Source organism: Hypomesus transpacificus, chromosome 1 (assembly GCF_021917145.1).
Source record: "Hypomesus transpacificus isolate Combined female chromosome 1, fHypTra1, whole genome shotgun sequence".
Taxonomy (NCBI): domain Eukaryota; kingdom Metazoa; phylum Chordata; class Actinopteri; order Osmeriformes; family Osmeridae; genus Hypomesus; species Hypomesus transpacificus.
In genome coordinates this window covers 1,787,066-1,803,823 of record NC_061060.1, presented here as the reverse complement: position 1 = coordinate 1,803,823, position 16,758 = coordinate 1,787,066, and the positions used below count along the sequence as shown (strand labels likewise).

The following is a 16,758-nucleotide window of genomic DNA, read 5'->3' as shown; positions in this document are numbered from 1 at the left end:
ACCTGCTCGCTTTGACTCTTTCCCATCACTGCCAATTACTCATCTTTGTCGCTTCTCAGTGTCAATAAACCAAGTGGGGGGACAAAATGATATATGTATATATCTCTCTTACATATCTTTATATAGCTGATGATAAAACAGGATCGGGTTTGGACTGCAAACTGTCACCGTGTTTTCCTTGACCGGAGAGAATTTCTGGTTGAAAATTGAAAAATGACGTACTTGCACCCCCCTGAGATGTCATGCATCACTGAAGGCCGACCGTGGCTCCAAGCCAGCAACGAGACAGCTTAATGTAACGTGAATTAGCATTGGGACTGGTGTTAGGAGTACAATTAGCAAAGCGTTGCACGCTCTGACAAATAGGGCCGTTTACCGAGACGCTATGAGGGATGCATCCTAATGCTTCTAAGTGAAAGAAAATGCAAGGCCACAATTCAAAGAGTGGGCCCAAGTAACTAATGGAATGGAAAGTGTCATGTTGGATGTTTGGTGAAATCGCACAAACAGAAGCTAAAAGAAGCTAGCGGTCCATTCATGCGCTCTGGTCTGGAATGAGAGACTTAGTCTGACAGGGTGTTCTGGGTGATGGGCTTGTGACATCTGCCATTTTGTAGTGAATATCTGCTTTTTACTTCCTGTGCTTTTACTGAAGCTTTTACTACGCTGTTCAATGGAGACGGTTTATCTCCCTTATGGGAGGGAGGGATTTCTGTGGAAAGGCAACATCAATGTTTTAAATGTTTGTGTGCTGGTGTGGGCTCTACATTTCTGTAAAGCTTTTATGCCTTAAGTAATGTCTCGTAAAATGTTCATGAGTTGTTTATACAACTCCATCAAGCCCCCCCAAAAGCTTGCTACCATTTAGAAATTAGGCGTCAGAAAAGGCAAACAGTTTTTAAAGAACACAACACATCTTAAAAAAAAAAAAAAAAAAAAAGACTTGAACTTGAATTTGAACACATCTGTAGATCTGTGGGAGGTTTGCTGTATGGGTGAAGGGACTGTTCAATTGTATCTTGAGAGCAAACAAGCGTTTAAGTTCCATGTGTGTCTGCAGAAAGTCAATCTTACCCTCTTCCAAAATTATTCAGAACAACATATATATATATATATACATATATATATATAACAGATATCCCCTACTTCCGACTAAACACGTTCATTAATACTGTTCTTGAATACTGTGTGGCAGCTTAAGCTACTGGAAAACCACAACCTTCAGAGGTGTAATGTCAGGAACTGCCGGAGCTGTTCACAGCTGGGTCCAGGAGGCAGGCGGGCCTACATGGCTGACAGCTCCTTTGTCGACTTTGTCAGAAGTGGGAGGGCCTTTACCGAGTGCTATTCACGTAAAACTCTCTCCCTCATTAAGCGTATCACAAATGATTCATTTGTGGCACTCTGGAGAGAACTAATTTGAACTCGCTGTGCAAACTCACTCTCAAAAGATACTCCTGACGTTAACATTTTAATTTAGCCAATGCAAGAGAATGACTTACAATTGTTAGCGTATGAGAAGTAGAATATTTAATGTCATAGGACATGCCGCGACGAATATTTTAATAAATTAAACTTTTTCCATGACAACAGGTGAGCTAAAAATACGCTTTTGTCTGCTTGTTAAGATGTTCGTTCTTGTGCCACAATATGCCGAGACCTCTCGGTTTTACACTCTCTCCTCAATTTGCTCTTGAGTCAACATGCACCTGCTGCGACTTTCAAGGAACTGAAACGGAGTGACGAGAGTTTGGTGTTGTTTACGCGACATGTAAAGTTTTAGCATTGTTTACCGCCTGCTTATACCTATTTGCATCCCCTTGTTCTGTCTGGCGGGCACTCGAGGGCTTCTCAAGCTCATCGCGGTGAGAGAGCGGAGCTCTTCCTACGGCTGATCACCGCTCCTGCATTCGTCCCCAAGGAGACAGCCGCTGCTGGGGGAAACATCAGATGGGCCGAGCCTCCTATCCTGAGCTTTGTGGAGGAGAAAAACAGGAAGGGGGGGGGGGGGAGGAGGGGGGGGGGGGAGGAGGGGGGGGGGGGGGGGGAGGGGGGGGGACTGGAAGAAAACATGCACAGTCTGTATCTGAGAGAAATGTGTTTTAAAAGTGTATTCTGGGCGTACTTCTGGATGTAAGTCTCAATTCAGCATGAGCTTTGTGATCAGAGACAGACATTCATCACTATGTGGCAGGTAGATGGTAATATGTCCATACATATGGTACTGCAAACCTCTTGAGACTGTTTCTCATAACTCCCCATGACATTTTCCATGACAACGCTGACAGTAAAAATGTCTCGTCTGTCCCAAATTCAACGCTGCACGTTTGTCTTTGATCACAGCAATGTCATTCGGTTCACACCTCCTGTCGTTATTTCAGGTTTTATTGTTCAACATGATGATACAAACCATTATAGATGCGTAAAAGGGGTGATGCCCTTCAAATGAAGCTTGCCAGACTCACATATGTTTGAACCTTGGAGTTCACGCCATGGTCTGAATAAGATATAGCTTCTTAGTTCCTCTGGAGGATTTCACCCACGTTTCTCTGGGCTTAATATGCTGTTTGCCTCCTATCATTCTTGTCTGCTTTTGTATTGCCTTCATATCAAGGCAATTTTCCATCCTGATTCCCTGGCGAACCGAGATATTAGTCTATAAATACATCCATCGACATGGCTGTTACTCTTCGATAAAAAAAACGAATAATTGGCTCATCCATCCTTTCTGCCAAACGCAGTTTTTGCTCAATATTGTCGAATGCACACCGCTTCCATACGCCTTCGTGATTTTTCAAGTGAGAGTTTTTTTGGAAAAGCACGGTGACCTCACACAGTGATCGTCCTCTCAGGCCCCTGTGTTCACACCGTCCCCTCCGCAACGAGAAGCATCAATAAACCGCTGAACAGGATTACTCATCTGTAGTTGATGTCTCTTGATCAGACTGCGACTGTGCATGCATGTCCATGTGGAATGACTGTGCCCTTCCCTGACCTGGCTTGTTGTCGGGGATGTCTAGCTATGCAACAATGCCCCCCACTGAATAATCATTATGCCATCGGCACCAAGAAGACATTAATAAAGCAGCCTATTGATCGGTTTGAATCAGGCCACGGGGAACATGCTTGTATTGTTGAAATCCCCCTGATTGAGGATAACCGCTCCAGGGCAAGAATCGGGGTGATGGTGGACCTTTCCCTGACTAGCTGTTGTTTTTTCCATGCTGTTTCCTTGCCAACAGTAGGTCTTTGTAACCAACAGTGACATTTCGTTTTTTTGATTTTTTATTATAATTAATCTTCCTTGGAATTTTCAAAAATATATAAAAAAAAACACTTCTTTGTGTTCAAAAATCACTGAAGCATCCAACAGTCAAGGAACATCACCTGATATTTGTCAGTTGGACAATGTAGGGAGCTCCTTTTCAGAATTAATGAGGAAGCTTGGAGAGTGTGTAGGAAGAGAGGTATGCATCTACTGCACTACAGTGGGGGTTTGGCCTTGGTGGTTGTTCGGGGTGAACGTGTTCTAGGACTATTCACTGGCTTTGTAGTTGGGACATTGTGTTGATTGTGTGAGTGTTGTCTTGAAATTGTGTGGAAGTAGTGTACATATTGTCTTGATAGTGTATTCTGTTGCTGTTCCTTGTTCCTGTAGATGTGATGTTCTTGTTTTTGTGACATCTTGTTCTGTGTCAGATGTACGATGAGCAACCACGGATCATTACTTGTGACGTGCTCACGCCCTGGTTCTGTGTTCACACAGCAGTTCAGCATCACACCTTCCTGGCCATCAGCACCCCGACCGGTCAGGGTCTCTACAACCTTTGTGGTCTTGTTCCTCACCCTCTTTGAAGACCTATACCAAAAAGGTCAAAGAAAACAGTCGCTGTGGGTTCCAAGAGTGAGCAACTAGCCGTTAGCCGATACATTATCTATGGTTCAGAGGTTATTGTAGTGACTGTTCACTGTTCTGTCAGCTATACTTACTGCTGAAGGAGCCTGACATGTAGACTGCTCCATTATTCAGTCCCTCGAGAGATACAGAAGATGAAAAACGCTAACCTTTGCTTCAGGGAAAATGGAGTTGACTGGGGGAATCTCAGCAGGTTCAGGAAAAAAAGAACAAGTTAGAAAAACCTTTCAAACTGTGACTCCTGCCGGCCTTTTTTACTCAGAGACGCTGATGTGAACCTTCTTACGTTTCTCTTCCAGGGTTTATGGGCCATGGCGGCGTCGCCGGTCCTTGTGAGCACAAGTACTGTGGTTTGGGACGACACTGCGAGGTCAGCCGTGAGACTGGCCTGGGAGAGTGCAGGTGCCTGGACAGCTGCAAACCCCACTACAAGCCGGTGTGTGGGTCGGACGGCAAGCTGTACCAGAACCACTGTGAGCTCCACAGGGCCTCCTGTGTCGGAGGACAGAGGATCACCATCATGCACAGCGAGGAGTGCTTCTACAAAGGTATGACCGCCACACCCTTCCTCCCTGCAACTTTACAGGCTTGATTTACATTTGGCAGATGCTTTTATCCAAAGAAAGTCTTAAGTGCCGCAGAAGATCAAGGGTCAGAAGTGAGTAGTTTTAGCAGTATTTTCAGTGGTCAGAGTCAAGCAAAAGTCTGTATTTTGTTATTTAGCAGACACTCTTATCCAGAGCTACTTACAGTAAGTACAGGAACATTCCCCCCGAGGCAAGTAGAGTGAAGTGCCTTGCCCAAGGACACAATGTCATTTGGCACCGCCGGGAATCGAATCCTCAACCTTCTGATTAACAGCCCAATTCTCTATCCCTATTTCGGATATTGAAATCAGGTTTGAAATGAAGACTCTTGGGCAGTGTTAGAAATTATATAACAAGGCCCTCACAAGTTCGGAAAGACTGACTCATATGCCATTCATGCAATAATGAGTTTAATTAAGAACTGAACAGTATTTCGTTTTCTGTAACTACTGTTTCCTCAAAACACAAGACATGCTACTTTTTCTGCTTTCAAATATATTAAAAATACAGAACATTTTTGAATTTCTTTTACGATCTCTCACTGTCTCTTAAATTAAATAAATCCAACAACATTAATAACGTACAATATTGGTGTTTTGCGTCTATTTGTTTCCCGGTTAATGTGTGTAGCCCAGCAGGATATGTCTCTACCTCTCTCCTGCAACACTCCCTGACAGCACTGCACAGGGGTGAACCAACAAACCCACGCTTTCTCCGGAGAATGTAGGATGGTCTGAACCACTGATAAGGGTTGTTCTCTTAGACAGTAGACACAGCTGCAAGTCTGTGTGGAGACACAGCCAGCTGGGGCTCTCTCCTAACCCACCTGCAACGAAGTCAGGCTTTACTGAAGCACATTGTCTGTCAAATTAATCTGACTGTCGTTAAATTTACAAGGTTTGGCGCTCATTTGCAATGGAAAATTCACCTGAAATGTACGGATGAGATTTTGAGAAACCGAAATAGATTCTCGTCCCGCCTCGTGCAAGTTGAAGCCTGTGAAACGTATTTCTGTGTGTGAGCATTAGACGGGACGGGGCGGCAACAACCACACCGCCTGTTTCATCCCAATCAGACTAAAAGACATTGTGATCAATGGTCTGCTTTCATCCGTCAAAGGCACTAATCAGTGTCTGTCCTGTCTGGTCTGTCTCCCCCACACCATCTGCAAATCACGGTTCCAATCAATGTGTTTCCACAAGTGGGAGTGTGATATTTGACCAGTGTCGGGGAATCAATAGGAGATCAACAAACGACAGAGGAGGATAAAAAGTGTCCAGCTTCATCCGTCTTTGTTCTTCTTATCATGTCCCCTCCCTCGCCCTTGATTGGCAGTTTTCTACAAAGTGATTGATTTGTAATCAATTTCTCTATTGGATGTGAGAAGGTCTCAGAAGCCTGTTGGTCCAATTAGATCCTACGTATTATTAAAATATTCATGACGGCCGAGGGCTCTTATTGCCTCGGAGACAGAGCATCGGTATTCGCTGGCCCTCACCGGGCCAACTGTTGGCTTGTCTCCTCCTGCCTGATAAGGTAAAACTAATGTTGACTAAATCTGTCTTTTTGTAGACATTTGCTGCAGTCGTCTTTCCCTGCAGAGGATTTGCTCAGTTCATTGAACCCAAAAGGCACAGTGTAAATTAAGGGAAACATAATTGAGCTCACAGCTAAATCCATTCGTAATGACCACATTGTTTTACTGGGTGAGTAGTGTTATTGGTGGAGAAATAGAAAGTGCCCAAACGTCACATCCAAATGTGCCAGTCAACTAGCTGCGATGTATGTTAGGATACATTTGACACATTGTTTTGTGTCCTTTTATCACGATTTTCATTTACGTTTACGTTTCATTACATTTCAGCGTAGAGATTTCCTGAAATGTCTCTTCTATTTTTACCCCCGAACCAAATGAGTTTACTGTTGTATTGGAGATGAAGTCAACCAGCCTCGCTCCTGGCTTCTTTCCCTTGATTAACCCCCAGGGTAGCTTATGACCTCCAGGGTAAGATGAGGCTTTTAAACAAAGTTCATCTGTAGCTGACAGGAAATTCTCCAGACACAATAGATTTGACCTACTCGAATGCCGTGGACGTTTGCTGAAGACAAAAAAACAAAACAGACCCACATAACCTCCTCAAAACTACTTCTGCAAAGTTACAAATGCCAGATTAGTTTGACGGACAGACAATTAGTCCATGCAGTGTACGGCTTAGTAAGCACGGTTATCAATGATTGTTTGGAAATGACAGCCATTACAAAAGCTGATTAACAAGTTCATGTGAAAATGTCCAGTGTCTATTGGCTTCCTCTTTCACTCTTATCGTGGTCCAAAAAAAAGAAAGATGAAAAATCACAGCGTTGCATTGACTGAAGGTTTTCATTAGATCCGGATAACGTATGACCCCTGCCTATCCTCACACCCGGCCCCTTCTACACGGCAACAGACTCGGGATTGGATCTGATTGAAAATTAAGTGTTGCACAAAAGCTTGTCCAATCAGAAATGGCTGTGGCCTGTATGGAAACAGGCAATCTCTGCAGCAGGCAACTGACACGACAGCAGACAATTAACAGCAAGGCCACTGCATACCAATTGGGGTTTTTTGTTCGTCTGACACATCCATTTATCAATGAGATGATGTTTCGCTTTAACGTACGGCAACGAGTGGTTTTGCAGCCCACAGCTACCATTCAATCATAGATTTGATTTTTATTGCCAGACCATTATCGTTTGCGGGTGTTTGAAATTGAATAGAATTGAGTTTGTGTTGAGATATGTTCCAGGTTTTCCTCAGTATGAATAGACTATATTATGTATATACTCATACACAGTATGGTATTCTCATGTACAGTATGGGACTTGAAGCTAGACATGGCAATCCTGTTTGCATTAACAACCAAAATCATCCAGAAAGTCTACAGTACATATTCTTCCAAATATAAACAGACAACAGATACATTGATTTTGTTTAGCAAGTCTTACAAAAGCAGTTCATGTTTGCTGCAGTGTTATTGACTAGTTTCTTTTATATAATTGACTGTGCAGTATATCCCCAAGGGAAATTGTTAGTTTAGTGTAGTGTTTACTCCTTGGGATGTTTGCATCACACAGTGTCTGGTTTTATATCTACAGCAAAAGAAGCAAGTACTGCATGATTATAGTACCAGAGTTAAAATGTGTCTAAATGTTGATTTTTTGGAGACAGATACCCAATACCAATCCCAGTGGAAGGATATGGATCAAAAGCAATGGACTGAAATCAGTGATCTGTGGAGAAAAGTAGCATTTTGATTTTACATCCCAACTAAAGTTTAGTAAAAAAGAAAGATTTCATGATCATCTCCAGCCACCCACTGCCATCTTCAGTATTGCTGCTTTGTCTTCACACGGCATTCTGAGGTACTTCCTGGTGGATGCATTTGTCTGGTAAACCTGGAGCTGTTACTCATTCCTACAATCAGTTTAATAATGAGGCTTCTGCTTGCGGTAAATGTCAACTCCACCTCCCATATGAAGCCTCACCTCACTTCAAGTCTTGAAGTGAGTTAACCGCCCCTACAGGTGGTATTGTGGAAACAATTTTGTTTTTTGTACAGCACATTAACTCTTTTGACTCATTTTTCATCCTATAAAACTCACATTTGTTCACACATCAATGACAAGGTCTAAGAGACACCTTTGTCACCAGAACCGGCCTGGGATCACATCCCTCCTTGTTGACTTCAACCCTCAGAATCCCAACGCCCAGAACTCTATACTTGCTTCCCCTGGTTTTCCCTGGAAAGATAAACATGTTCATGATGTCATGATGACTGTTCTCCCTCAGGGGCCCTCTACCTTAATGAGGTCTCAGAGCTTCCTGGGCCCGTTGAGACGACACAGTGTGTCGCGCCTGTGCTCTGCGAGGTCCACAGTTTCTGTGCGTTCTGGCTTCTAATGACTCGACGGCACCAAAACAGCGTGAGCCTTCCTGGGAGACACGAGGTGCCTTCTCCTGCATCGTCACTGGCAACCGCCACCAAAGAGACTCTCCTCATTAAATCTGGGTTTGTGGATCATTAAGCTTTCAAGGGCATATGGCTAGCGTTGTCCCCTGGGTCCCTCTGCATGTCGGGTTTGGTACCGTTTCGTGTGTTGCGGTCGACATCCCCCCCCCCCAAATGTGTAGGCTGCTGCACTTTAATACTTAAATGTGTGAAACGAGTGAATGCCCAACTGCTCTGACACTTAGCGAAAACCAGAGTAGATTTTCTGGCTCAATCCAGTCAGATTATAATCTGATCTGCTGTTGACGAAGAGCTGATCGGTGTGAGTTGGGTGTGTCTGTGACTAAAAGCTGTGCGTGGACACGTCCAACAGGATACACAGACACAGCAACACCACTTACTTTATAAACCACGCCGTCTAAGCTTCTTAAATACAGAACACTGGTGTTTTCTCTACAATTCAGTCCTGAAAATATGTGTCCTAACTGTGTCACCTTCTAGCCTTCGGGGTTGAGGTAAAAACCATTCGTATCGAACAGAAATTACGTTGTTTTGGGGTTAGGATGACCTGAAAGTCCAGAAATGGTGACAAATGATGGGTTGGTGGGGGTGTTAAATCCTGTGTTTAAGGAAAGGGTTTGCTCTCCCTCTGAGAAGCCAGGGCTCACAGGAGATCGAAGTGAGTAATCACAGAGCAACATGATTCGGATGAAGGGAGGGATAATAGCTTGATATGACTCATGAGCAAACAGGGAACAAGTCTCAACTACAAAACAGGCGACATTAAAATCAATAAATGGTGACTTTTTTTCTCCAGAAATTAAATAAGCCGTTGGCATTTTGAGACCAAACGTATGATCTATGATATTTTGTGAATCAAGGTGATATGTGAGTCAGACTTGTTACGAGAATCCAGAGACACTGAGAACAAAAGACTAGATCTAGACCGGTGATTTAGACGTTTTTTCATCAGCTTTGAAACTGGAGGCAAAAGTGTGACTTGAACTCAGAGGATAACCACAGGATCGCTTCAGAATCAAAGTGATATAATCTAGCTACTGCATTAAAAATGCGGTTGGATTCAGTTTGAACTTTGCCGGAACAGGATCCCTTTTGAAAAGAAGGCTCAATATGTTGTGATGGAGCAATTTAGAGCAGAATAGACATGCTCGCTGCTATTGATTGTTGCAGCTTATTCTGAACCTCCAGCAGCTCATCATCACAGGACTGTCACAGATGTCACACAGTCATCTTCTCCCTTTATTAAAGCAGAATGAAGCTGGGTTCTTTATTTCTGAACATCTTTAGATATGAAATTGCTTTAAACTTAAGTGAAGGGACCTTTTGTGGATAAATTCTACTGCACCAGGAAGAGATGTTAGTAAGGATTCCATTTGTCTTTGTGTCGAGTGTTCTGTGTCTCCACTGTTGTGTACTGTAACCAGTGCTATCACGCCTTTACTTGTAGAGCTTGAATTTCCTCATAATAAAAGTTAAAGCTATATGTTCAAACGGCTTCCTGAAACAATTTAAGGTAGTCTTCAAGGATGGTTGAAAATAGACGAATAGCACAATTTTCTGTTTGCGTTTTTATCTCTGGGTGCTCGTTTGTTTGACAGCTCACACCTATTATTCACACGACCCTCCAGGGGCTCCGCGTGTCATTTCCACCCTTCCCAGCATGCACTTGTTGCTTGTTTTCAGACAGGAGTATCTGACAGAAAGCAGAACCTAAACTCCTTAAGACACCTTTTTTTTTTCAGGTAGGAATAACCTAATCCTAGAGCCAGTAGGTACCCCACCGTATCCTGAAAGGACAGGAAGCACCTTAAGGCGGGAGAGTCTCCCTAAACATTCTGGAGACTTCCAGAAAGATGCTTATGGACTCCTTTCTGTCCTCCTAGTCTTCTCATGTTACAAGGCGTTGTCAAAAAGCAAGCTTGGGAACCTCTCAAAGGTTCGTTACAAGAGCGGGAGAGACGTGAGGTAGCATACGAGCCGTGGTGATTTGTTTCAGAACAAACAGCTACTCAGTGAGCCTTTGCTGCATGAGTTGACTTCAAACCTCCTAAACCACAGGGCAATCAAACTGTCACAGCTGCATTGCCATTTTACCCAAAATTGCTTCGAGGCTTGTTGGATTGTGGTGCTAAAAAAACAAAATATTGTAATCATTACTTGTGTTTTTTTTTTTTTTTTTTTTTTTTTTTTTTTATATTCACATAAATAATGCATTATGCGTTTGACTATAAAATCCTTCTTTTAAGTCGCATCGTAAACTTACCTCACAATTTACACAGTCCATCACGAGCCTTCAGGGTAAACCAGAATAAAACCGCCAATATATCAGTCCCAACAGAGACTAGTGGAAAGAGCAAGTCTTCCTCCTGCTCTACCAACTAGCCTGCCTCTGTAGTGGTCTCTCACGTTAGGTAAATACCTCACAGGAGCACAGCACATTCCTTTCAAACCTGCACCAAAAACGTGGATGGGCTCCCCTTGCATGTCAATCCAGCTTATTGTACCAGCTAAGTAGACAATGACGGAGCCCCCGCTGGTTAGCCTGTCGAAGATAAACATCCCCCATATTTGATTGGCGTGTGCATTTATAGCAGGGCTCGTCTTCAAATACGGCCTTATTCATTTCTTGTTCATTACGGACCCTAAAATGACCAATTATTTCATCAATCGTGCACGTAGAAGGCTGGATGGTAGACACAAAACAATAATATGATAAATCAGCCAATTAAACTTGTTTTGATGTGAAGGCCCCCTGGAATGCACAGTAATGTGTTGACACGGTGAACGACACCATCACAAGTGTGTTGAAACGATTGCTGAAATGAATGATTCAAACATGAATCATCATCAGTTGCTACCCTTGTAAGATCATACTTTTGTTTTATATTACTTTGGACTGTTTCATTTGGGATGTGTGTCGAATATTGAATCGACAGTTAATTTAGTCTCGGAAGGGATTTAGTCTGCGTGCACGCTACTGGACTGAGAGGGAAGCAGGATGCCTCTGCTACGTTGAATGTCGAAGTTTATCCATAATATCGGATTCGATAATATTCATGTTTGTGATATACAAATCCCATGGTATTCAGATAACACTCTTTCCATCCATCCCTCTTTCTTTCTTTCTCTCTTCCCCTTTCTCTCTCTCTCTCCTTGCCTCCCACCTGCACCTGCCTCCAACTCTCTGTTCTCGATTTCATCTTCTCTGAACAATTTGGAGAAATGAAACCAAACAATTGCTGCCAAGATTGCTTGAAGCTGCGTGTTTGTGATTCAGCGAGAGAGTAGGGGATGGGGTAGTATGTGAGGGAGGGGGAAGGGGGGGGGGATGTGCACCACACATCAAACACACCACTCTCCACACACATCCCTTACACACCACCCTCACACGCCACACACAACATACACACCCTACACTCCACACACCCCTCACATCCCACACTACACAACACACCCCACACCACACACACAACTCTCCACACAACACACACCCCACACACCACTCTCTTAATGTGAAGGCATGAGCCTGTCCCTGAACAACGAGGCAGTCTTGCGACACAGACAAATGCACTGCATCTGGTGACGCTGGCGACTACCTGGAGTCCACCTGAGATCGCTCCGTGCCGCAGGTGAGGCCCTGAAGAAGAAATCCTGATCAATATCTCAGAGTATAACACTGGACTGTGAATCAAGTCTTTTGAGCTCCTTGGAAAAAATTAAATAAAACTTAACTTGAAGAAAAACAAGAAGTTGAAGGTCACTTTTACAGTTGGTTTAGAAGAGAGAGGGATCGTGTCTGTGTAAGAGGGTACCCTTGGGAGCTAGTGAGGACCTCTCCCTGATGTCTCTATCTGGATGAACGAGAGGCTGCCAAGTGGGTCTGACAGGAACTAGGAACAGACTGCCAGCACAGCAGATGACATCATATATCAGGTCAGTTTTCAGACCGTCAGAAAGAGAAATGCTCTCTTTGGACCCAGAATAAATATTGGGTGACCCACCAGCCTCAGCCTCATTCGTTTGGTGAAATGACTCCTAGAGCTTGTGTTGGGTGGAGTCATGTCCGAGGAAAAAGTGGATTACTTCAGCTAACAACATGTTGGATTCAGAAGGGACACCTTCCACACTATTCGGTTGCGGGCTCGGATTGTACAGTGAATATGTTTGAGGAGGATTAAACACATGCCTAATAACAGTTGTCTTCACAGGCATATTGATTCAGTCAGTTCAGTTGGTGCTTCTGTTGTCTGATTGTGGACATCAATAAACAGACACTACTCCTCTGACTGTACAGTCAGGGGTGTTTACAGGGTACATTTTAGATCAATAGAAACATAATAATCCTTTTTAGGAACCATCCATTTGTTCTGGCTTGGTGAGGGTCAAGGGGTCAGATGTGGGCGAGTCAGCAAGAGAGCTCCGTCTCGAAGACTGAAAACGAACAGTTCGTCACCGCAAGTGCTGGGGCAGTCTCACGCCGTGCTGACCTTTGGTACCGTGTGCCAGCGCATCTTTAAACAGAGAGCTGGCCTGTGTAAGGAGCTGGTGTTCCTCCCCGTCACCGAGCTGTCTGCGGAACACGCTTCTCTTTTCTCCTCCTCCGGCTCGCTGGATCACAGAGCCGTCCTGTTGTTGTTCCCTGGCTCTTCCAGCAGGCCAGATATAGATCTGGATGTGTGCGCTGATTTGATCTGTGGCTGAGCTGTGTTCTTCCTGAGCCCTGGGGTCACCAATCCTCCATCATGTCAACAAGCATCGCCACCAGAGCAGTCTGCAGCACCTAATGAACACCAGGGGGATCCGCCAGTATGGGAGAGCACACAGCCTCACACACACACATGTATATGCACACACACAACCACACACGTACACACACGGCTGCACACATACAATCGTACAGGATCGCACGCACGTGCATTCACACACGCAGACACTCAAACACATAGTCACGCACACACATGCGTGCACGCACGTACACACGCTAGCACACATCTGTGCACAAACACACACACCAATACTGCCAAGGAAGGCAACGCCAGGGGCAGCGGTGTCAACTGTACAGACCTCCACCATCTTCACCGGGTCTGGAGAATGGATGTGTTAATTAGGACTCTCCACAAACACTGTCTGTCACACACTGTGGAGGCAACGAGAGATGTGACTGTTTCCTTCATCGCCAGGAAGGCAGGAAATTGACAGAAATAATCTCAAGGCGTCTTGTGACATTAGAATGCCTGCACGGTGAACACATCTGTTTCCACTTCAGTGTTCTCTTAGCTCACAGAGTGTTGAACGGTGCTAATAAAAGACTCCTTAGTCCTGAAATTCAGAGGTGTTTTCCCCCTCAAAGCCTAGTTTACGCTGGGCTGCTGGTCTTGTAGCTGATAATGATCCCTTCAAACGTGAGGGAGTGGTAGAAGAAAGGGAAGTGATGGCTTGAAGGTAGAAGGATAGAGAGGAACTGAGGACCAGGTAGCGAAGTGAAGAAAACCAAATTAGAGGTGCGAGCGGGAGTGTCGAGGCCTCCCAGGGAGGCTGTGGCGAAGCGGGAAGGAGACAGAGACAGAATGAAAAGAGGATCTCCTCACGGGAGGAGATTAGTCTTCTGGAACGGAAGAAGATATCCATCACAAGCTGTGAGGATCGGACCAGAGTGTTGTTGTTTGTGACTTAATGAGAGAGAGACAATGAGAAAGAGACAGAGCAATCAGAGACAGAATGACGGAGAAAGAGAGACGGAAAGCGTGAGAGACGGAAAGCGTGAGAGATGGAAAGAGTGAGAGACGGAAAGACTGAGAGACAGAAAGAGAGAGAGACAGATGGAGAGGGACAAGGACAAAGTGAAAGAGTGCGAGACAGAAGGAGAGAGACAGATAGAGAAAGACAGAGTGAAAGAGTGAGAGACAGAAGGAAAGGAGACAGATGGAGAGACAGAAAGACATAGTGAAAGAGAGGCAGAGAAATGAGTCAGAAGATGTCTGTGAAGTTGATCTTATGAGTTCTGTCGGTGTTCGTCAAACAAGTTTGGGCCTGAAAGAAGGGGAATAACAGTTTTCTGGTAGAAGTTTGAAACAGAATAACCTCATGGTTATTTTATTCTCAAAGTCCTATGTGTGTTAAACATGCTGACCAGCCGTGCCGGTCAGATGAGTAGAGGTCGAAAGCCAACTGCCAGCTGGGATTGGTGGCCACTGCATAAGGTTTTCACACCAAAGATATGAATTCAGGAGATGTACATACATTCTGATGTGGGAGTGGAGCATTGTGGGAGTGGCATTCTGAGGAGAGATTCTGTATGCTGGGGAGGGATGTTGGAGGGAGAGATGTTGGCTGCTGGGGAGAGGGATGTTGGAGGGAGAGATGTTGGATACCAGGGAGAGGGATGTTGGAGGGAGAGATTCTAGATGCTGGGGAGAGGGATGTTGGAGGGAGAGATGCTGGATGCTGGGGAGAGGGATGTTGGAGGGAGAGATGTTGGATACCAGGGAGAGGGATGTTGGAGGGAGAGATTCTAGATGCTGGGGAGAGGGATGTTGGAGGGAGAGATGCTGGATGCTGGGGAGAGGGATGTTGGAGGGAGAGATGCTGGATGCCTGGGGAGGGATGTTGGGGTGGCTTTGTGGCCCGCTGCCCAGATATCCATTCCAGACCCAGTCAGGTGTTGCAGCAATGACACCTTTAGTTGGTCTTTAAGATTGCAATCAGTGACCTCTGGTTTGGGTAGCTGAGTTGTCACGCTGCAGCAGTTTGATCCATGGCAGGAGGCAGTGGTACTTGAGGAAGGGGGAGGGAGGATGGAGGGGGGGGGGCGATGTTACCTGAGGAGGGGGGAGGGAGGGAGGGGAGGTGGGGGGGGCAGGGAAGGGAGCCTGCGGTAACAGAGAGGGAGGGGGAGAAGGGGAGGGAGGCTTTCGTAACTCGAGCGCCAGAGGGGAGAGGAGAAGAGAGGAGATGAGAGGTAGGTGGTGGAAGCTGAGTGTTGCAGCTCACGAGAGGCAGCTACTATAAAGTGGGGATGACAGATAGAGAGTATCATGTATGCAGCATTTTACTGGCTGGTCTCAGCTGCAGACGGCTCCAGGGCTGCAGTCCCTGGTGGGCCTGTCTGCACCAGCTTCACCCCTGTGAGTACCTGCTCCACCAGGCCGGGGCTCGCCCAGTCAGCCAATCAGCACCTGGAGAGGAAAAGCAGATCATCAACAAGGTGCCGTTAGGGATGTTAGACTGAGGGGGGAGGAGGGGGGAGGGGGGGGGGGGGGAGGAGAGGGGGGAGGAGGGGGAGGGGGGAGGGGAGGAAGGAGGAGGGGAGGAGGAGAGGGGGGAGGAGGGGAGGAGGAGAGGGGGGAGGAGGGGAGGAGGAGAGGGGGGAGGAGGGGAGGGAGGAGAGGGGGGAGGAGGGGGGGGAGGGGGGGGAAGAGGGGAGGAGGGGAGGAGGGGAGGGGGGAGGGAGGAGAGGGGGGAGGGGAGGAGGGTGGAGGGGAGGAAGGAGGAGGGGAGGAGGAGAGGGGGGAGGAGGGGAGGAGGAGAGGGGGGAGGAGGGGAGGAGGAGAGGGGGAGGAGGGGAGGGAGGAGAGGGGGGAGGAGGGGGGGGGAAGAGGGGAGGAGGGGAGGAGGGGAGGGGGGAGGGAGGAGAGGGGGGAGGGGAGGAGGGGGAGGAGGGGGAGGGGGGAGGGGAGGAAGGAGGAGGGGAGGAGGAGAGGGGGGGAGGAGGGGAGGAGGAGAGGGGGGAGGAGGGGAGGAGGAGAGGGGGGAGGAGGGGAGGGAGGAGAGGGGGGGAGGAGGGGGGGGAAGAGGGGAGGAGGGGAGGAGGGGAGGGGGGAGGGAGGAGAGGGGGGAGGGGAGGAGGGTGGACACAGGTTATTCAGCTGAGTGGTCTCTTTCCATATAAAACAGCAGTGCTGCTGAAAGCAGAGGGCCCAGAGTTCATCTGTGATCCCAGGCTGGAGGACAGACAGCTGTGAGGAGGAGAGGAGCCTGTTTACCCCTGCTATGGCTTATCCCTGGTCACCAAATCCTGATAACAAAGTAGACTGTAAACGCATGCATTAGGGTCAATCATTATTATTGTCATCATTAATAATAGTACAATTAGGCATCATGGGTAAACAGCGGTCTGGTATAGTCAGATGATAGTGGCGCTGAGATAGTATTGATTTAATAACAGTTCTCTGTGGAGAGAGTTATTGTGTTTGTTTCACAGATTAATTTATTATCGTCATATAAGACTCTGTCCGTTTTATCTATG

At 46.2% G+C, this 16,758-nt stretch overlaps 1 protein-coding gene across 1 annotated transcript in view; it reads left to right on the top strand.

Moving 5' to 3' along the window:
- The window catches only part of fstl5 (follistatin-like 5), an 81,209-nt gene that overhangs the window by 23,737 nt on the left and 40,714 nt on the right, over positions 1-16,758 (top strand). The window contains 1 exon segment of the mRNA XM_047021551.1: positions 4,216-4,464. Coding sequence (XP_046877507.1) covers positions 4,216-4,464 — 249 coding nt within the window.